Here is a 23387-nt window from a genome sequence, read left to right as displayed (position 1 = left end):
ATATTTACAAATGAAGTTTTGACAGGATAAGGTAGTTTAGAAGTCAGTGTTAACTAGCCTTCTAAGTAATGAGGGAGGTGTGGTGTCTCCTGATAAATATTAATGACTGATACTGAGATATTCTGAAAAGTGTAATAGAATAAAGTGTTGCACTTCAAATGCATTAAAAACTGAGAGGAGGCAACCATAATGAACTAAATGTTGATCAGTAGGTATTTGAATTAGTATCCAAATTAATTTTAATAGACTTCTGAAATATGTGTTCTGTAAGCACAAGTGTTCATTGCTGTTTGAGGCAGAATGGTGCTAAAGAAATATAGAATCATAGAATAACCAGGTTGGAAGAGAACCACCGGATCATCGAGTCCAACCATTCCTATCAAACACTAAACCATGCCCCTTAGCACCTCGTCCATCCGTGCCTTAAACACCTCCAGGGAAGGTGACACAACCACCTCCCTGGGCAGCCTGTTCCAGGGCCCAATGACCCTTTCTGTGAAGAATTTTTTCCTAATGTCCAGCCTAAACCTCCCCTGGTGGAGCTTGAGGCCATTCCCTCTTGTCCTGTCCCCTGTCACTTGGGAGAAGAGGCCAGCTCCCTCCTCTCTACAACCTCCTTTCAGGTAGTTGTAGAGAGCAATGAGGTCTCCCCTCAGCCTCCTCTTCTCCAAGCTAAACAACCCCAGCTCTCCTAGCCGCCCCTTGTAAGACCTGCTCTCCAGCCCCCTCACCAGCTTTGTTGCTCTTCTCTGGACACACTAAAGAGCCTCCACATCCTTCTTGTGGTGAGGGGCCCAGAACTGAACACAGGATTCGAGGAGCGGTCTCACCAGTGCCGAGTACAGAGGGAGAATAACCTCCCTGGACCTGCTGGTCACACCGTTTCTGATCCAAGCCAAGATGCCATTGGCCTTCTTCTCCACCCGGGCACACTGCTGGCTCATGTTCAGTCGGCTGTCAACCAACACCCCCAGGTCCCTCTCCTCCAGGCAGCTTTCTAGACAGACTTCTCCTAGTCTGTAGCACTGCATAGGGTTGTTGTGCCCCAAGTGCAGGGCCCCGCATTTGGCCTTGTTAAACCTCATGCCATTGGACTCAGCCCAGCGGTCCAGCCTGTTCAGATCCCTTTGCAGAGCCTCCCTACCCTCCAGCAGATCGACACTTCCACCCAGCTCAGCGTTGTCTGCAGACTTGCTAAGGGTGCACTCGATGCCTTCATCCAGGTCATTGATGAAGACATTGAACAGGGCTGGACCCAGCACTGAGCCCTGGGGAACCCCACTTGTCACTGGCCTCCAGCTGGATTTCACACCATTTCCCACCACTCTCTGGGCCCGGCCATCCAACCAGTTTTCCACCCAGGAGAGTGTGCGCCTGTCCAGGCCAGAGGCTGTCAGTTTCCTAAGCAGAATGCTGTGAGAAACTGTGTCAAAGGCTTTACTGAAGTCCAGGAAGACCACATCCACAGCCTTTCCCCCATCCAGCAGCCGAGTCACTTTGTCATAGAAGGCAATCAGGTTAGTTTGGCAAGACCTGCCTTTTGTGAACCCATGTTGACTGGGCCTGAGCACCCGGTTCTCTTGCATGTGCTTCATGATAGCACTCAAGATCACCTGTTCCATGACTTTCCCTGACACTGAGGTCAGACTGACAGGCCTCTAGTTTCCTGGGTCCTTCCTGCGACCCTTCTTGTAGATGGGCACAACATCAGCCAGCCTCCAGTCCAGTGGGACTTCCCCAGTCTTCCAGGACTGTTGGAAGATGATGGAAAGGGGTTTGGCCAGCACATCCGCCAGCTCCTTCAATACCCTTGGATGAATCCCATCCGGCCCCATAGACTTGTGGGTGTCTAGTCGGGCTAGCAAGGCTCTGACCACCTCCTTTTGGATCACGGGAGCCTCATTATGCTCCTCTAGCTCCTGGGTTTGTACACAGACGGAACGACCCTCCTTACAACTAATGACTGAGGCAAGGAAGGTATTAAGTACCTCAGCCTTTTCCTCATCCCCTGTCACTGTTGTTCCTTCTGCGTCCAATAGGGACTGTATGTCCCTAGTCCTCCTTTTATTATTTATATATCTGTAGAAGGATTTTTTGTTATCTTTCACAGACTTGGCCAATCTGATTTCTAGCTGAGCCTTAGCCCTTCTGATTTTTCCCCTACAGAGTCTCACTTCCCTCCTGTAGTCCACCCAAGAGGCCTGTCCCCTCTTCCAGAGCCCATAAACATTTCTCTTCTTCTTGATATCACTCAAGATCTCTCTGTTCAACCAAGCTGGCTTTCTCCCCTGCCGGCTTTTTTTCCGGAACACGGGGATGGCTTTCTCCTGAGCTGCTAGGATTTCCTTTTTGAAGAGTTCCCAGCCCTCATGGGCTCCCTTGCCCTTAAGTACTGTCTCCCATGAGACTTCGCCAACCAGCCTTCTGAAGAGATCAAAGTCTGCCCTCTGGAAATTCAATGCTACCGTCCTACTAACCACCCTCTTCACTTCACCTAGAACAGAAAACCCTATCATCTCATGGTCACTTAGCCCTAGGCGTCCACCTACTGCCACATCCCCCACAAGGCCTTCTCTCTTCACAAACAGCAGGTCCAGGAGGGCACCCTCCCTTGTTGGTTCATTCACCAACTGTGCAAGGAAGTTGTCTTCCACGCACTCCAGGAATCTCCTAGACTGCTTCCTTTCTGCTCTATTGTACTCCCAGCAGATTTCAGGCAGATTGAAGTCTCCCACAAGAACGAGAGGCATTGATCTAGAGATTAACCCCAGCTGTTTATAGAAGAGCTCATCAGCTGCTTCTCCTTGGCTGGGTGGTCTGTAACAGACTCCCATCACAAAATCTACCTTCTTATGGGTTCCTCTGATTTTAACCCACAGGCACTCCACCTCCTGATCGCCACAATCCATCTCAACGGAGTCCAAGTCCTCCCTTACAACGAGGGCTACCCCGCCTCCTCTCCTACCCTTCCTGTCCCGCCTGAAGAGCTTGTACCCCACCATAGCTGTACTCCAGTTATATGAGTCGTCCCACCACATTTCTGTGATGGCAACGACATCATAGGCTCCTTGCTCTACGACAGCTTCCAGCTCTTCCTTCTTATTCCCCATGCTGCGTGCATTGGTGCATTAGCCAGAAACTAATTTGAAGATGTCTGCTTTCTAGATTTTTTGGGGTCTCATTTTATGTGTTCTTATGCCATTTAAACCTGATAATTTGGGATTGTCTGGTTGTTAAACTTAATAAAGGTTATGGTGACTGACTGGTTAGTAGTAAAGAATGTTTTGTAAGCTGGTTTTATCCAGGAGGCAAATATGGGGCAACAAGAGACTTTCTTTGACAAACCACAACCAAGAAGACACAAGGCAAATGCAGACATGTCAGTTCTAGCCACTGTGAAAAAAAAATATTGTTTAAAACAAAAAACAGGTGTTGAATTCAAGGGAAAAAGTTTAGTTCGTATATGGTTGCTTTGTTTTGTTTTCTCTAAGATAATTATACAAGCATCCTGAAGAATCTCAGAAATTTTAGGGAGGACTGCATCAACTTTCTATTTCAGTCTGATGCTGCAATATAAATCTGATATTTTTGAAATGGTAAAATATTATAATATGTTGTTTCTGCATGTATACGCTCTTACTAAGTTAGTTTTAATTTCTGAAATATTGGTGCTTGATCATTAGATGTAACATCTGCTTCCTGTAAATAAATTGTTAAGCCAATGTAGTTTTGATTAAAATTTTTATTAGAAAGCTGATAAAAAAAGCAGTGTCTGCAGTTACAAAATTGGTAATTACATTTTTACCAAGGTATTAAAAAAATTGTTGATAATAAATTGGAGATCCAGTGTAAGAAAATCTTCATTTCTGAGAAGTTCAGTGTACAGATTATGATAGATTAAGACCAGTAAAAATATTTGCTAAGAAGGAAGCTGCAAGGGTATTACTTTGAGAGAAATGTTTTAAGTATTTCCCTTGTCTGAAAATCAGCACATGCAGATACTTGTACATTTGGGAGATAAACTTTTATCATTTACTATACGACTATTTTTATAGTAATTTAAGTCTTCTAAGATAAGACCCAGAATGGTCTAAATAGAGAATATTTTTAATCAACATTATATGAACTATACTGGGAGGTGATATGTGCTGTAAAGATATGGGTACATTTAGGTCGGGTACTCGAACACAGAATTAAGACTCAGATGAGGTCAAGTGCCACTGTTTATTTGGTTATGAGGCGTGTATTGAAAAAGGAAAGAAAAGGGAAGGAAGGAAAGAAAGAAAAAGAGAGAGAGAGATATAAATATAGTGACCTCCGTGGCACTGCGGCGTCCCATCAGTCCAATGCTCAGTGTGGTGGGAGAACGTTCTCAAAAACTTCACCCTTGCTTTGTTTCTTTATATGCTCAGGGGCCATGCCTTAATAATAGGCTTATTTCACTAACTCCACCCCTTACTTTCCATGTGGAAAAATGTGTACCTATGTGGGGATGTTCAGCTCTTGGCAGTTGTTTTGTCTGCCTAGTGACCAGCTCCTGGCAGTAGTTCTGTCTGGTAGCTGTATCCATTATCAAGGTGGACCCTACAAACCCGTACAGTTCAGTCCACATGCATTTGTCTGAATGATGAGATCTTCAGGTTAAGTGTGATGTTGAGACAGACCAGTTTTTTTGGTTGTATACTACAGAAGAAGACAGAACCAATTCAACGTTTAGAATTGAATAGTTCAGTTTGGTATGTATGAAGAGGGAGTGTGTCTCCTAGGTGCGAAGAGTCCATGTAAATTACTCTCAGTTGGACTGTGCCACTCCCCAGTCTGGGATAGTTTTACACAGTAGATCTATGCAGTATTAAGAACTGTATGTATCTTGCCTTTGTTCAACTCTTTATTTCAGTAATGTTTTTTATTGGAATTGGGCTTGGATATACAGGGGAAGCACAGTAAGATAGTTAAAGATGCACAAGTCAATCCCAAGAATGAAATGAGATGAAAATACTTATTTTTAAAGAGTTGTTCTCCTGGCTTAACAATTATGTCAATTTATATAGTTTGTATATTTGTATGTATTTTAGTATGTACATTTTAGAAGTCATCATTATGTGAGTCATTTATCTTCATTGTTCAGAGTGCAAATGTTACTGTACATTTGTTGATTGTTTGGTTATTGCAATGTTTGCTGCCATAATTGCAAAGTGTTAGTAATGAATTTAATATGCAATAACCCCCTATCTGTTACTACTGCGTGTTTCTGTACAAGTTTTATGTTTCCTTTGAATTAAATGTACCAAAGATAGTGTGAGTTTTAAGAAGTTAATTATGGAGAAAAAGATAAAAATTACTCTTATAACAGAAACTGTCAGTTTATATTTTTGTTATTTCTAGAGATGAAAGCAGCCCAACTATTGACTCTTGGTATTTACTTAACACACACTTCAGGAGCTGGAAGGCTTTTGTCTTTCATAAGGCATCTCATAAATTAGTAATATGTTAGGAAGGCATTAATTCACAGAACTCATCACACATTGTGGAAAAAAAATTTTTGATAGGAGAGCTTGCAGGCAACAGATCGTTCTGTAACCTTGTATGGGTATAGAGGCTAGTATGGGATCTATAATAATATGGGTTAATAACATAATATAAAGGTACATCCACAAAAAATGTTCACTAAGCAGTGAGTAAGACAATTTGAAGAGTAATGCTCCTTTTCGTCTTCAGGAAAAAAAGAATACAATGTTCCCAAATACTTCCAATTGATGTATTCACAGTGTTGGTTTCTTAATTCTATGTCTTGCAGCTTAAAAACAGTAGTGGAAGAACTGATGCAAACACAGCAAACCCTTTTGAGCAAAGAGGAACTTGTGCTGGAACTGGAGAAAAAAATAGAAGAGTCCTCTAAGACTTGTGAAAAGAAGTCTGAGTAAGTGGAAGTGAAATTTCAAAATATAATTGAGTTAAAAGAGTCTATAATGCAATTCCTAAGACTTAAATAAGAAGTAACCTCCAGTAATCTTCTTCTGCTTTTGTGAGAGGCAATTATTGTGAAAAACAACAGTAAGTTAGCATCCTGTCCCTAAGATAACCTGCACATACTGCAGATCCTGATCTTTTGGAGAACTGAGCAGCTCCATTACTTTAATGTAATTGTCATAGTATTAGGATGGTTCAAGAACTGGACCTGTGATTAGTATTATAACCAGCTTGATGGAAGATAAGTTGTCAGTTCAGGTGGCCTTTCTGACAGAGTTCATTGTGTAGATAAAATTTTGTGAAAGAGTTCTTAAGAGTCATGTGCAAGATATACTTTTTCTTATGCAAAATTGTTCAGAACTCATCAGGTTAACTTCATTAAGTTCATAGCAAATAATGCAAGTAAGGGATTAATGAGTATTTTACAGTGTGAGAAATAAAATAGCATTATACAGAATCATTTTGTTGGGCAAGATCTTTATATTTTTTCCTACCTCTGGTTTGAAAACGTATGCACATCCCGGTCTAAACTGAAGTTAATAAAACAGACAGAAGCCTGTTTGTAGTGATTTGTTTCTGATTCTTGTTCAAGTAGACAAAACTTTACTAACTTGGTCATAATACTAGTTTACAGTACCAATGAATTGGATTGCAAGTGTTCTGGTAATCTTGCCTTTATTCAATGAAGAAGACTTGAAGCTCTTTGTTGAAGGCATCTTGTCACTTGAAACACTGGGTAGTATTTCATTCATATCCAAAATTTTATATATGTATCTCTTGTCAGTACTTTGATTAGATACTTTCCTGTTCTTTCTTTGGTGAAGTTCACATGTACTCGTATAATTTACTGTATTTTTGTGCTTTACCTGTCTTCCTTACTACATGTTACTTAAAGGATTAACTTTATTTTAACTAGATGAGTTTGGTTGTGTGGCGTTTTTAGGGTTTTTTTTCCCCTGAGTTTTTTTAGATCTCTCTGAAAATAGTTCAGGCCATTGCTGTGTTTCTTCCTGTGGGTAGGCTCCTTTGACTGATGCTGTAGCAGATGTTTGTGGTGTTGAGCAGATGGTCTAAGTAGCCAAGCCTCTGGCTGTGCCACCAGTCCTGTATCATTTGTTTATTTGCCAGACTTCACTGGCCCTTTTATGCCTTTTCCCTTTGACTGGGAGGACTGATGAAAAAGCTGTGCTCCAGAGTCCCTTACTGCTGCTCTGAGGACTCTGTAATCCTTCTCAATATCCTTCAGACTGCTCCTGGCTATATCACTGGTGCCACGTGAAGCAACAGCAGTGGATAGTAGTCAGTGGGCTGTACAAGGCTTGGTAGTAACTTGGTGACATCCCTAACAGAAGCACTCAGAGAGCAGCACGACTGTCTGGAGAGTGGGTCGAGTTGGCACATGGGTGCCTCTGTGCCTTTCAGAAGGTAGTCTCTTAATTCTGTCACCCATTGCCTTTTCTTAGTTGTGCTGGTTGTTATCTGGGCAGACTTACTTGGCTCCAACATCTCTCCTGTTATAGGTCTTTCCTCTTTGGTCTGTGGATGATGAAGTGGTTCTGCAAGGGCACCTCAGGCTTCAGAGAAAGCCTGTTCCTTCTGCTGGTCCTTGCCTTTGCAAGCTTCCGTGCTTCATTATGGTTGTGTGCACTAACGGAGAAGTTTTTGACTCTTTGGCCATGGGCTGTGGATCTGCTGCAGACTGTGCTTGGAACAAACTGTTTAACTCCTTCTTGGCCTCCCTGAAGCTATGCGGCTTTATCACTGCCTCCTGCAGCTCAGCAACCTGCTCTAGGAGGTCCTCCACCTGGGCACACCTTTTGCAGGGAGGTCTGCTGCCTTTCTCTTGCCCCAGGAGAAAGGTCTGGACTCTTCAGGAGTCTGAAGTCTGCACTGCAACCTCTCTCGTCAGCAGCTTCAACTGGGTGGAGGCATTGGCCACTGCTGGGGCAGGTGGTGCAAACACCACAGCCAGAGCTGCATCCTTTGCTATCAGATGAGTGCCCACCATTCTACCTTGAGATTCAGGTAGGATGAGTGCCCTGACATGCGCAGAAGGTCACAGAATGGTGCCCAGATGCTGGATTCTATGTACTACAAATCTCCCACTTGCTCAGTAGAATACTGTCCTTTGAAGAGATGCCCTTCCTCACAAACTGCTGCATGAACTGCCATGTCACAACCTGGCTGACACGTCAGGCTCTGTTTGCCCACCCATGTCATGAGTGTTCCCTAGGGCTGCCTTTTGTGAGAGTGGGGAGTGGCTGCCATTGCTCCTGGCCTCATCCACTACTTGTTGGCCACTCTCATGAGAACTGCCAGCTCCTGACAGGTCTTTGCACTCCCTTGGGGTTTCCCCAGCTCAGGAAACCCTCCCCTGTGCTGTGATCACCAGCTCTGCTCTGTGCTCACACCTGCACCAGAGCTTATTGCCTTGGCACTGGCCTCCCTGCTGCAAGACAAGGTGAAAGGAAAAGGTGGATGAGCAATAGATGAAAGCTTCCTTCGTAAGCCAGAGTTTATTCTGTTAATGCAATGTAAGTCAAGAAAGAAAGTGAGGATGTCTGCTCTAAATGCAACAGCTCTAGACCCTGTGGTATTGCCAAGTCTCATCCAAGGTGCTGAACTTAGCCTTCAGTGCTGAGAAAATCTTGTCTGCTTTATCTGCATGAAATGATGGTAAAAGTCTGCAAAATCATGTTTTCTGTCTCTTCACCTGAACCAATTGGGACTTCAGTTTTTTCTCCACTCTTTCTGACACAGTTTCAGTACCGCAAGTTATTTACTGAGTTATTTACTGACTTTGCAGTGGCTATCTGAGCTGGGGCTTACAGGCGTTTCTTGGTGTCTATTTCAGGCAAAACTACAAACTGATCTTTGCACTATTGTGCTTTTCATTAAGGCATGTGCAGGAGAGTTTATTCAGGCTCTGATTTTGTGTTACTTCTCAATACTTGGCTGTACTGGTACTATTTTCCAGGCACCAATATCCCTTTCTGCCTTCAAGTGACAACATCACCTGCAACACAGAGTGTTGTTATCGTATTTATAAATGTGTATGGGAAGCATACCATCTGCCCTACTGACAGCATATTGAATATTTGTTCTTTGATTCGGTTCACCTTTTTACCACTTCCCAACCTGTTGCCTTGTTCTGGTCTTGCAATGATTCTTCACACAAGATCTCACTCTGTGAGGTTGCTAGTAACTCTTACTAGCCTCAAGGGCTATTAAGTTTACACTTATGCATTCCGTGGGCAACTAACTTTATAGGTTCTATTTCCTCATGCATAGATGGAATGAGAGGCATTCTATGTTGGATTTGGGCAAACCAATTAAATGACAATCCAATTTTACACAGTTCAGGAAAAAGAATAGCTTGTTACTTTTAACTTAAAGCTTATGTCCTGTTTTTTTCTGGTTCATGATGAGATGAAACCATTCAGTGCTTGGGATTTCATCATTCTAGCCAATGTGTACTCACCAAAGCTTTGCTAATGGTGGATGGCCATCATTTTCACAAGGTGATCTGTTTTTTCTGATAATGAAGACCAGATGAAAGAACACTATCTTGAGGACAGTGTCAGGATAATTGTTGATTTCGTTGTCTGATGCTTTTAAATGTGTGCAGTCCATGCCAAACCTCAGTTGCAGTTTGTGTCTCCATACATCATGGTTATCCTTTTTATGTGAATGATCACTCTGCTGATTGTATACAGTTCTATTTGATGGCTTAGAACATATATAGATACATGATTTTTATCTTTTCTCGACAATAAGGACTTTATGACAGATGGTTCATTTATCACTTTGGGACCTGTTTGAATAGTTATTTGGTTCAGCATGAGTTTTTGAGGGAACAATGTCAACGACTTCTGAATTTCTTTTTTTTCTCGAAGGGCAGGGTGTACAGGAGACTCTGTCTTTCAGGCAGATCCTGACGATACAACATGACAGAATACTACAATTTTGCTTTATGCTGTCCTCATTCATCATAGTCCTGGTCTCTCTATCTTCTTCATCTGTTCTTGCAGACTGTGAGAACTCTGCATCTCTTTACAGACCATGTGTCACTGGGCTCCAGTTGGGTGCTTTTAAGAGTGTCTGTATTGTACTGTGGATGGTTCTGTCCATCTTTGGTTTTGGCAGTTCTTGGGGATAATAGAGTCTTCTTGGTATCCGTAGTGTTCTAAGTCATCTGCTTATCCTTCAGTAATGACTAAATTATGTCTGTCTTAGTGTAGTCAGAGGTATGAGGGTGATGAGAGTTATTCAGAGAAGAGCCATAGAAACATGCTGAATTGCTGTTAGCTACTCATAAGGTTCAACTTATTTAGCTACATAACAGGAATATTAGACTTCATTCCAGAAATATATACATGGTAGAGGACATTTCAGTCCAGAAGAAACAACAGATGTCGCTAACTTGACACCAGATTAATTTATACTGGATGTAAGGTGAGTATGGTAAGTAAGAATTATTAAGTAGAATCTGCAACTATGTAGATTGCAGCAGATATCTCATAACTAAAAATATATTTCTTTTTTAATGAGTGGAGAACCCTAGTGTTTATGGTTTCAGTCAAAAGTGGATGGTAATAGTAGTTTCATCTATTTTTATTACAACATGATTTTTATGATAGAGCGAGAAAAGAGAATGGCAAAGTAGGTGTTAGGTTGCATTGCCTTGCAGCTTTGATAATTTTCTAGAATTGCTTCATGTGTTTATGCCTTTGAACATATAGTTCTTTTGAGGAGTTTTCGTGATTGTTGGTTTTTTTCCCTTTTTTTTTAGCTTTTTATGAAACCAAAAATGTATTTTAAATCACGTATGTTTTTAAATTGTTTATTTTTCTCTGCAGTATTGTACTCTTGCTGAGCCAAAAGCAAGCACTGGAAGAACTTAAGCAAACAGTTCAGCAATTAAGATGCTCTGAGGCAAAATATGCAGCCCAGAAAGAACTTCTGGAACAAAAGGTTCAAGAGAATGATGGGAAAGAGCCACCACCTGTAGTAAATTATGAAGAAGATGCCAGATCAGTGACTTCTATGGTAAGTTTTTCATCTGTTTTACTTAATTGTGCATCCTCGCTATTATACTTTTTCTTGGGATCAGAGTCTCAAGATAATCACAGGGATGACTGAAGTGAATAAGCTTCACTTTACATTTGTGGAGACTTGTTTAGAAAAACAGTTCAGTTGTAGGATTTTTTTTATGTTTTAGTAACTTGTAACACCGTCTGTGTGTTGGTGGACTTGGTCTTCTCTACACTTGATGCTTACATTCTCATTAGGCTGTTCTACCATCAAAAGTGTAAATCCTTAAATAGATTAAGTAAACATGACTGAGTAGCTGTTGGTTAATTTCATTGGCTGTACTGAAGAAATACATTCATATGAAATACATTACATATGAAATCATTCATATGAAATACATTCATAAGAAATACATTACAGGCCTTATGAGGAGCGGCTGAGAGAGCTGGGGTTGTTTAGCCTGGAGAAGAGGAGGCTGAGGGGTGACCTCATTGCTCTCTACAACTACCTGAAAGGATGTTGTGGAGAGGAGGGCGCTGGCCTCTTCTCCCAAGTGACAGGGGACAGGACAAGAGGGAATGGCCTCAAGCTCCGCCAGGGGAGGTTTAGGCTAGACGTTAGGAAAAAATTCTTTACAGAAAGGGTCATTGGGCACTGGAACAGGCTGCCCAGGGAGGTGGTTGAGTCACCTTCCCTGGAGGTGTTTAAGGCACGGGTGGACGAGGTGCTGAGGGATATGGTTTAGTGTTTGGTAGGAACGGTTGGACTCGGTGATCCGGTGGGTCTCTTCCAACCTGGTTATTCTGTGATTCTGTGATTCTGTGATATTTGTAGATAGAAAACTAGTAGTAAAAGCTCTTGTATTCACTGCACGTTGTGTAATTGAGAAATGAATTTTCTGTACTGTAATTCCACTTTAAACAGAAACAAATACTGTTTTATTTGCAACTTATTATAAAATAAGTTAATCAAAAGGAAGTGAGTTCCTTTTCTCAATTGTATGCAGCTATGTGTAGAGATAGTAGGCCATATAAAAAAAGCAGACAAACAGTACCTGTTTACTAAAGGGACAAGAAGTAGTGTTTGCTTTTATGGATTAGGTTTGACATATAGGAGATGCCTGTAACTCATTTTCTTTAGAGGTTTATTCTACCATTTCTTTTGGCTGCGGAACAGTAGCTCAGTGAAATGGTAATGAAGTGCTTGTATCTGAGAGGTTTCCTTGAGTTTTCTTTATCTATGTGTGCAACCAAGTTTGTTCCTTCTTCTATTCCCGTTCTGCAGTTAGACTTAATTGTCAGCAGTCTCTTGCTTTCACTACAGCTGCTTAATATGACAAGGCACTAGCATGTGGTTGCTATTTTCATTGCTACAAAGCGTTATTTTACAAAGCTTGTACAGTTGTCATGATGCAGGCTGAGTTGATAAAGCACAAAATGATGGAGGAGAAAGGAAGGATCAGGTTAATGATTATGGAATCTTAGGAGGCTTGGAATCTTTTTGGGATGGGCTAGCTTGTTAGTTATTTCATGTAATATGCTGTGGTAGTGCTAATGAATATTGTCTGTAAGGTTTAGTTGAGATGGCGGGTCTGTTCAAGAGGATGGTGTTCTTCCACCATAGTTCAAGACTGCTGAAGTCTATCTTCTGGTGTCCAGACCTCTATATTAATGTGTAAGAGTAAATAGTCTTTGCCTATATGTACAATACACAGTGAAGATTCTGACCTCATAATTTATTTGGAATAAAAGTTATCTGTAATAACTTATCCTTTTTTTTCTTTTTTTTACTGGAGGAGGTACATACTAAGATTTCTAGAATTATGCAAGAAATATGGTTTTTTTCATATATCAAAGGTGCGGAGAGTAAGAAAAATGTCACTATTTTGGCTTCAGAGTATTTAGTTTTATTATTCATATGCATAATAAAAAATAATGGAATGTAACGTAAGTGCTGGGTGATTTCCCTTGAGTAAGTTAATTAACATAGCCAAATACTACTTAAGATTTGTTTAACTATTAAGTTGATATCCTGTGCTAGTAAAAATGACTAAAAAGCAGTAGATAAAACTGCAGTGTAAATTAAACTTCTTTTTCAAATTGAGAGGGCAGTCTTGACTGTATCTCAAGTTGAAAAAAGAATACACTGATGGGCTGCTTGTATAAATAAAGATCCTGGTGATTTTTATAATGATATATTATTTAGTAATTCACTTTAAAATGATGCAGGTGCTAAATGATCAGAAATTAAATGTTCTTGCTGCTGATTGCTCATCCTGGTATGATTCAGGAAGATCATTGTTTCTTCAGCCACAAATTTGTTTAGGTTCCTTCTCTTTATCGAAAATAGTTTATCTAAATGTTATCTGATATTACATTTGAATGTGGTTATTTATTCCTCTTTAGAAATTGATCGTAAACATTTGCTTTGCAAATTCTTTTCCTAAGACTGACAAAACCACAGTTGTCTTATGTTGTGAGTAAGCATGCATATGTAGTAAATTTTCGTGTATTCAGTCACAAGCAGTTGTTTTAGTTGGTAATTTAAAATTAAAAATACGATATACAAACCAACTTTTTAATGTTTCATATCTTTATAAGTATGTATATGGTATTATATAGATACAGCCAATTTCATAGTGGAATAATTTGCAAATTGTTTTGTTTTAATATCTTCTATTAAGTAACAGTACAATAGGGTACTAACAAGGAATGGAATTCTGAAAAGCTGTTTAATGTGTTTTTATAGACAGTGCTATATTACATGTGTGTTATAACTTCCTTAGTTTCCTTTTTCTTTTTTGCTTCTGTTAACTGTAGGAAGTTTCTTTTTTTTTTAGTGTCTTCAGTATGGTTTTGTTTGATGAATATATTTTACTGTTTGTAGAATGTCAGTAGTGTATTGATGTTCATGTACACATTTTAAGGAAAAGGGAAATTCCTGGAGATTCTATTTTGTTCAATCATGATAGCATTGCAAGGAGTTAAAAAAAAATCTAATTTTGGCCATTTCTGAATACTGCGTTTAGCAATTTTGGCATTGTACATGGAAAAGTAAACATATTTTTTGTTTCTAGCATTTATACCTTGCCTTGGAAATTGATATTGAATAGGAAAACTTCGCGGAGTGCTGAAGCCTAGCAATAGATATAGTTAATATAAAATAGTGATTCATTTTGTTTAGCAGTAATACAGGGAAATGTGTGTGCCACTTTAATTTGTCTTCTGCTTTTTCCTTACATGGTCAAACCAAATACTATAAAGGTTAAAATACGTTATTTTTAAGAATATGTATTTAGAACTATGGTTTTCTCACTAGAGAAATGTTTCAAATAGATTTATTTTGTATACTGCAGCGCTATACTCTAACTACTGATAAAACGGAGACCTGGTATGCAGGCTCTGCAGTGCTTGAAAGACTTGTCAGCAGGTGGAGCTCAGTGCCGTAAGACTAGTTACGACTGAGTAATCACAACTTTTCATCATTACATATGTTTTAAAAAAATCATATGAGACACAGAAATGAGAATGAAAAGTTGTGTGTTCTTGTCTAACATTTAAATAGTCTCAAATGTGCATTTGGTTTAGTTTTGTTCTGATTTTTTTTAAGTGGTTTTTTCCAAGTAAAAAAGTACAACTGTGGCATAGAAAGACCCTAATGGACAGTCTTCAATGGCAGCTGAAATTGCTGTGCAGCTACACTGCCCATGGAGCAACGGTACAAAGTCACTGTTCTTTCTCTATACGCTCTTTACAATTTTCCAGTCCAGCTTAATTGTCAGGATGGAAGTCTTAGGAGTATTGCTAGAGTCAGCAAAGAGACTGTAATGTCTCTGGTAATGTGAACTGATGAAAGGTAGACAGGGCAGAAGGCAACTGAAACATCATGATATCATGTTACAGCCAGTGTGATGGATCTGTTAATGCACCACTCCAGAAGAGTGCTATGCTTAAAACTGTATACAGTGGCATAACAGAAAATGAGTATTAATAAGAGATTTTACATTTCTGACTTCCACTTTTATCTGTTGTAGCAGAATTATCCAAAAGAAAGAAAGAAATATAAAAGTTCACTTTATATCTAATAGGTTTTACTATTTGTTATTCCTTTTTAAAAGGCTTCAGACATCCTATTCTCAGTGATTGCTTTAAAAGTAAAACAAGCCATTTTTTGATTGTAGTAAATAAAAAGGCGTTCTCAGAGGTCATAGAAGAAAAAATATTAATGCATGAAACAGTGCTAAAGTGCTAGCTTTGCTATTTATAAATCATTCAAAAAGTACCTTTTTATTTTTTTGATGTGAATGCTTTTGTTTCTATTCCTGCTTTCTAGAATAGAAATCCAATAGAATCCATGAATGAGTGCACCTTCTAATAGCATGATCAACAAACCAATAGTTTTAAAGTCATCCCCTGCAGGTTTGTGTTTGAGGCATATGTTTCAGGGTTCTCACAAAAATCATAATTGGCAAATCTAATCAATATGTACATTTTGAATTGTTTAAAGGCAGTTAAATAGATATGAAAGGGCATTTACAGGAGTAGTTTATTTGTTAAATGTATTTTAGATGATGTATCATAAGGCCCTGAAACATAATCTGCTGAGATGTGTACCCACACTTAGAGGATCTCCTTTTCCCATGTTGTTCCAGGCTATATACATGTTCTTGGTTTTCAAACGGATGCAGGGAAATGGTTAGCTTCTCTGACAACCTATTGCAGCAGCAGCAGGAAGCTTGATGGTAGACATAAAATTGTTTGGTTTTTTCATTACTGAGTCAGAATAATTGAGGCATTCCTATGCTTGCAGTGCATCACCAAACATCTCTCTTATCTGTTCATGTAAGCAGTTCTCAATGAGTTTGTGGCTCATGTCTTTTGTATGAAATTAAGATTACATGAGGTCATGTATTAAGGTATAGTAGGTGAGCCATTCGAAGTTATTTAATGTATTTATTTTCAAAGACTTCCACTGTGCTATTCCAAGATGTTAAGTTTCTTATCAATAGAAACAAGGCCAAAATAAGTCTGTGCCGCATCGGTATACTTATCCTTTCTCTTACTTTTGTTGCAGCAGAGGAAACATTGCCAGTGCAGTCATGTTGTAGAAATTGTGTTTATTAAATCATAAAAGACTTGGAAATAGAAAGTTGTATTTGTTGCATGCCTGGATATCTGAAGTTCAACTAAGTGATCTATACTTTGGGCTGCTTTCCAACCTTGCTGTCTGGGACTTGTGTTTCTGGCTTACAGCCGGAACTTACCATGTTGCAGAAATTCTCCATATGTCAGATTCTTGTAGAAAGCGTGGAGGATGAATTCCATTTCTCTTGCTCTCAGAGCAACTATGTTCTAGCTTCTTTTTCATCCCTTCGTAAATCCTAGTTGTCTGATGGACGTACATCAGAGGAAGAACAATCCAAAAGGAGGTACTAAACAAGAAGACAGATAAATTCAGTCATGCTTTGTCCCAGGTAGGTATTACTGACTGGTTCAGAATTTACAAGATCTGAGGTGAATGGAGCTGTTAAGCCTCTTTACAGTTCACTAGAAACTTCCGAAGTAAAAGATTAATCTGACAGTAATCTTTTCATATGCTAAGGCTCAGAAATGATGTATTTATTAAGGTTAGCATATTATCTGTCAAAAAGTGTTGAGCAATAGCCTAGTCTCAAGGAAAGGCAAAATTAGAAGTGTGAGAAAACTGGGGGGAGTTGAAGAGATGACTTGTTTGGAGTAAACAAAACTTTCAGAATATTTTAAGTGCAGAAATAGTTTACCATTCCTGTATGAAGGAGCGTATATGCACTTGAAATAAGTACATACACTTCTCTTGAAATACCAAAAATGTTCCAAGAGCTTTCAATTTTCCTTGAGGAAGAAGGCTTCATCATAGTAGTGCTGCAGTGTTGCATGCCTACTAGGTATTTGTTATTTCAGTCAAATCTCCTCTGTGACTTAGGAAAGCTTTGCTTTCAAGTTTCCGTTTGAACAGAAATCATATACTAGTATCCAGTGTATGTTTCAGTATATGGTGGAGTCTTTCTCTGTGTGCTGGGAGAAAAGTGGTAATGGGGTACCTGAAATAGCATGTTTCAGATATCACTGTATTTTGATTTTCTTTGGGTTATTCTGCAGTAAAATAAATGCAGAACATTTCTGGTTAATTTGGGATCCAAGTGTGTGAACATCAACACAAATGCTGTTTATAGATTGCTTAAGGTATCCTGCCTGACATCAAGGTGTGAGTCCTGTCTGCCAGTCCCATAATATAACCTAAGCCACAAATAATAAGGTAGTAATACTGGACTAGATACTAATATCCAAACAGGTGAAGCTCCCTTTCCAAAACACTGAAGTTCTTGGCTCAAAAATGCATTTAATGATAGAGGCTGAGCATAGTGGCAGAGCCAGATGTTGTCGAGGTCCATAGGCACCTCAAGTGACAGCAGATCAATGAATCAGGTTTAAAGTGGGGGTTCAGTCAGGAGCAAAAGGGGAAGGGAAAAGGGGTCAGAGACAGGGTGGAAGACAAGGCTGTATGTGGGTCCAAAGTCCATCCAGGACACAGTACCAAACACAGGACTGGAGAAAGCTACAACATACGTATGAACAGAGTAGGCAGAAATCCAGCAGGCAGAGCTGGACATGAAGCTGGATGTGGATAGGTCTGATCCAATTTAGGCCAAGACTCCATGTCCAGGGCTGAGCTGAAATGGGACCGCAAGGCACATGGGCAGGGGTGGTGTGAATCGCCAGGTGGGGCTGGTCAGGGCCATTGAAGCCTATTGGTGCTTCAGCGGCCTGACATCAGTATTCTGATAAATGCTTACTTGATTGCTGAAGGAAATAACTGCTTTAATATGTGGCCTCATAGATTAGTTGAATGAGAGGATGAGAAAATGGAGCTAACTTGACTATTTTAAGATCCTTGTGCTGTTTTATACATTGTTAGTATTAGTGTAATTCCATGAGAGAGAGTCTTTCCACAAGACTGTGGCTTTGCCTATTTGAGCTTATTTTGACACGGTGATGTGTTGGGTGCTAAATCAAAGCATAAATAGTATAATCGAGAAAAATACAGGATAGAAGTGATGTATCCTGAGAATTTAATTAATTAGGAGCTATATCTTTGAATATTTGGTTTTGATGTGCCTCAGAATTGTTTTATTTCCAGATCTGGAGAGAGATCTGTTGGAGAACAAGTTGTGTTTCTTGGTCTACAGGGTATGTAATTATACGTAGATTTCATAGCCTGCTAATGTTGTTTTACATCTGTGTTTAGTGAAGATAGTTTACAGTTCTGGGTGGCATTCTCTGGTATGTAAATTGTTCTCCAGGGACTCACTAATGTGCTTTTGGTAGCTGCGGGTGATCTTCATGATTTCCTTATTTCAGCTCTTGACCTTTGCAGAGACCATTTGGTATTCAGGTTTTTGGCCATTTTGTGTAACATTCGCCATATTCAAGAATCTGTTGTCTATCTGTACATTTACATACCAGCCTGAGGTTTTTTAGGATGGAAGCCTTCATCTTCCCTGTTATATGTTTCCCTAGTTACATAAGGTAATGACACTTAACCTTAATTTTTCAGAAACATACATTCATTCTGAATTTGGCTATATGCTTTCAGAAGTCTGAATGATTTGTTAAATTGCCTTTGTTAAAATAAATTCTCATCTATTTGTCATCATTATGCGATCAGTGCATGCCTATTAGGTTTTATTGGTATACAGATAGATTCATTAAGTAAAGATGGAATTCTGTACTGAATTTTGGGGGCTTCTCTGTCTTGCAAAAGCCTTTGGCTACTTTTTTCTTCCACAAAAATAGCTATTGCACAGGATCTCAGTAACTCAACTCAGGTGCAGTACATTTAGTCGTCATCTTCTCTAGAGGTCAGCTGACATTCTTGATGATAATTAGATGAAATCGGAATTCTATTTTTTTTAAAAAATAAAAAGGCTGTTTAGTATTTAACGTTGAAAATGTACCATGTCTCTGGAAACAGTATTGCTAGCCCTCATTAAGAGGTACCCTGCTTTCTCAGGACACCTCTAATATATATTTGCATGTTCGGAAGATTTACTAATAATTTCAAAGATGAAGGTGACATTTCATGACATTTCATACATAGCTTGAAAAATTGGCCCTGTGAAACTCTGATTAAAACAGAAAACATAGTGCAGAAAACTTAACTGTACATTCTGTTCTAAAAGAAAGGGTCAATTATGCTCCTTTTATTCATTCTTCTTTTTTAAAAAAGAATGTATTTTCACAGACCGTTTACTTAAATCTGAAGCTTTCCTAAGTAAAATCTGCCTTCAACACTCCCAGTGAAGCGGCATCCACAACTTCCCTGGGCAACATGTTCCAGTGCCTCACCACTATCACAGTAAAGAATTTCTTCCTAATGTCTGATCTGAATCTTCCCACTTCCAATTTAAAGCCATTCCCCTAGTTCTGTCACTACATGCCCTTGTAAAAAGTCCCTCACCAGCTTTCTTGTAGCCCCTTCAGGTACTGGGAGTTTGCTATGAGGTGTCCTTGGAGCCTTCTCTTCTCCAGGCTGAACGAGCCCAACTCTCTCAGCCTGTCCTCATAGCAGAGGTGCTCCAGCCCTCTGATTATCTTTGTAGCCCTCCTCTGGGTTTGTTCCAACAGTTCCATACCCTTCTTATGTTGAGGATTCCAGAACTGAACACAGTGCTCCAGATGAGGTCTCACAAGAGAGGAATAGAGGGGTAGAATCACCTCCCTCACCCGACTGGCCACGCTTCTTTTGGAGCAGCCCAGGATGCAGTTGGTCTTCTGTGCTGTGAGTGCACATTGATGGCTTATGTTGAGCTTCTCATCAACCAGCACCCCCAAGTCCTTCTCTGCAGGGCAGCTCTCAATCATGTCATCCCCCATCATGTACTGAACCTGAGGATTGTGCTGACACAGCTGTAGGACCTTGCACATGACCTTCTTGAACTTCATGGAATCATGGAGTGACCATGTATGTGTAAGTATGGCTAGTATTTTTAGCAAGATTCCCTGTTATAGTTAATCTTCCACATTCTAATCAGTAGAGATAGTGTTACTGTTTGTGGGTCCCTCAAAAGCTTGAATTAAATTTTTCCTTATTTTAGGTCTCTTTCCAGCTTCTTACTTTCTTGCTTTTCTAAAAAGAGTATAGATTGTTTTTTCTTTTTTAATAACATCTAAGATACAGACATTTTTCTGAATTTATACAACTAAAACGCTCTTTTGGGCTTTTACAATATGCAGTTCAATTAAAAATCCTTTTGGCCTGTTGCTTTGTCTTGCTCGTGTTAGTCCAAAATATCACTGGAAACATGATTCTTCTGGGCTAGCATTTTGATTCTGTCACGCTTCTGGGTGTGTTGTATTATTTTTCATGCACTCTTAAGATCTGCAGTTATTTCTCCTAGTGATAGAAATGTATTTTGGCAAAAGGAGGATTTTTGTCCACAGGACCCCAACAGTTGCAGTTCATGACCATAGAAAAAATTCTAGTGGAAAATCCATTAAAATGAACAGGACCCGTTGTTGCACAAGATCCCCTAAAGTGAATATCTGAAGCACAGAAGCTCAGCTTTTTGTATGTCATATATTAAGCTGCACCTGAGGGAAGTCCTCAAGCAAAACAGGGATTGCCTTGCTTGTGTTTTTCAACTAGCCTGAAACCTGCACTTCTTTTTAGTTTCTGATGCTTCGTTTTTTGCTTTCTGCATCTTGTCAGAAGAGAAAAATTGAAAGTAAAGTTAAGAGTGGTTGCCTTTTGCTGTGACATCTCTTTAAAAAGGCTGAGCTAATTGTTTCAACAATTAAGAAGGAAAAAAGAAATATCTGGCTGAGATGTATACAACTGGGAGCAGGGTTTCAGCCTTCCTAGTTTTGTGGCAGGAGAATTCTAACAATGCTGTGTCCACAAATATTTGCTTGTAAAATATGACAGAGCACTACAACCTGATAGTTACAAATAATTACTGTTAAACAGTTTTTCAACAGAAGACTTGTTTGTCTTGGTAAGTCTTTTCTGTATTATTTAGAAATAAAAGCAGTGGTGCTTTGCATTGCATACCAAAGAGGAAAATGGCAGGAAGTCCCACCTATAAAACATATGTTTGTAGTCCATATAGAAGTTTATCAGTTGTGCGTCATTCCAGGTTAAGCAGTTGGATTTTCAGCAGTTTTGCAAAGTGTACCTGTCCAATGGATAGAAAATTCATGACCTATTCTAAGTGTCAATCCCAAGCTTGGTGGAGATTCATTTTATTTCATTCTGAAGAGTGATTAGAAATATGGCTAATCCTAAAAGGCAAATACCAGTCAGTGCATTTTTCATCATTTCTTGTATTGGATGCTCTTGTGGCCCAAGTACAATTTAAACGCAGTCAGAGAAATAGATTAAATGTTCTCTAATGACTATATATTTGTAGACATCTAGCTTACTAATGGTAAACTACAATTTATTCCATCATTGCATAAAATATTGTAATCCACAGATTAATTTTCTTTTTAGTGAAATTAGTGTAGTAGAAAATAAAGGAAGTGACAGATCATGCTATTTTTTTCTAATATCTCTGAAAGTAATTAATTTAAAATAAAATGAAACTCAAGCAGCTAACTAAATAGCTGCATCATGTATGCTAGTAAGAATAGTACTCCATAATGCTCTTTACAACATCTGTGATACAAAACTCCTAGTTTCAGTGTCCTTCTGAAGTTTGCTAGACAGGTAGTAACATGTATTAGAAGTTTTTCTGAAGACATGGTGACTGGTGACTGCATAGCCAGCATGATTGTGCTGGTTGGTCAGATGTCTGATGTTTGCTGGAATGAATATTTTGTAAAATTATAATGAGCTTCTCTTCACGAGGTCACAGAGAGTCTCTGACCTCTAATGGCTTCCTTCAGAAAGATTAAGTAACCTAATATCCCAAGGCAGTCCTTTGATCCATGAAATCCTTAGCTAAAATTGTGATGGCCTTGGCTATGAGATTCAAAATTTAATGTGCCTAAGGTAGAGATCGCTGAAAGACTGCTCTGATGTGTGTTTTGTTTTATTTTGGAAAGCAGACCTAAAGTAACACCTTGACTTCACAGAATCACAGAATCACTAGGTTGGAAAAGACCCACAGGATCATTGAGTCCAACCATTCCTCTCAGTCACTAAGCCATGCCCCTCAGCACCTCGTCCACCTGGCTTTTGAATACCTCCAGGGAAGATGAATCAACCACCTCCCTGGGCAACCTGTTCCAGTGCCCAATGACCCTTTCTGTGAAGAATTTTTTCCTGATGTCAAGCCTGAACCTCCCCTGGTGGAGCTTGAGGCCATTCCCCCTTGTCCTGTCACCTGTCGCTTGGGAGAAGAGGCCAGCTCCCTCCTCTCCACAGCCTCCTTTCAGGTAGTTGCAGAGAGCAATGAGGTCTCCCCTCAGCCTTCTCTTCTCCAGGCTAAACAACCCTAGCTCCCTCAGCCGCTCCTCATAAGGCCTGTTCTCCAGTCCCTTCACCAGCTTTGTTGCTCTTCTCTGGACTCGCTCCAGAGCCTCCACATCCTTCTTGTGGTGAGGGGCCCAGAACTGAACACAGTATTCGAGGAGCGGTCTCACCAGTGCCGAGTACAGAGGGAGAATAACCTCCCTGGACCTGCTGGTCACACCGTTTCTGATACAAGCCAAGATGCCATTGGCCTTCTTGGCCACCTGGGCACACTGCTGGCTCATGTTAAGTCGGCTGTCAACCAACACCCCCAGGTCCTTCTCCTCCAGGCAGCTTTCTAGACAGACTTCTCCTAGTTGTTGTGCCCCAACTGCAGGACCCAGCATTTGGCCTTGTTAAACCTCATGCCATTGGACTCTGCCCAGCGGTCCAGCCTATTCAGATCCCTTTGCAGAGCCTCCCTACCCTTCCGCAGATCCACGCTTCCACTCAGCTTAGTATCATCTGCAAACTTGCTAAGGGTGCACTCAATGCCTTCATCCAGGTCATTGATAAAGACATTGAACAGGGCTGGACCCAGCACTGAGCCCTGGGGAACCCCACTTGTAACTGGCCTCTAGCTGGATTTAACTCCATTTACAACTACATTGTGGGTTTGGCCATCCAACCAGTTTTCCACTCAGGAGAGTGTGCGCCTGTCCAGTCCAGAGGATGATTGTTTAAGAAGCAGTATGCTGTGAGAAACTATGTCAAAGGCTTCACTGAGGTCCGAAGAAGACTACATCCACAGCCTTTCCCTTGTCCAGTAGGCGAGTCACTTTGTCATAGAAGGAGATCAGGTTAGTTTGGCAAGATCTGCCTTTCATGAACCCGTGTTGACTGGGCCTGATCACCCGGTTCTCATGCATGTGCTTTGTGATAGCACTCAA

The 23387-nt window shown here is 40.1% G+C and overlaps 1 protein-coding gene across 1 annotated transcript in view; it reads left to right on the top strand.

Moving 5' to 3' along the window:
- Window positions 1-23387, top strand: part of FER (FER tyrosine kinase) — a 129290-nt gene that overhangs the window by 34877 nt on the left and 71026 nt on the right. Inside the window, exons 9-10 of the mRNA XM_069879949.1 lie at window positions 5798-5920; window positions 10830-11019. Of these exons, the coding sequence (XP_069736050.1) occupies window positions 5798-5920; window positions 10830-11019 (313 nt within the window). The remainder of the gene's footprint in view (window positions 1-5797; window positions 5921-10829; window positions 11020-23387) is intronic.

Source organism: Phaenicophaeus curvirostris, chromosome Z (genome assembly GCF_032191515.1).
Source record: "Phaenicophaeus curvirostris isolate KB17595 chromosome Z, BPBGC_Pcur_1.0, whole genome shotgun sequence".
Classification (NCBI taxonomy): Eukaryota; Metazoa; Chordata; class Aves; order Cuculiformes; family Cuculidae; genus Phaenicophaeus; species Phaenicophaeus curvirostris.
The sequence above is the reverse complement of the archived record's forward strand: the minus strand, read 5'-3'. Positions and strand labels throughout refer to the sequence as shown.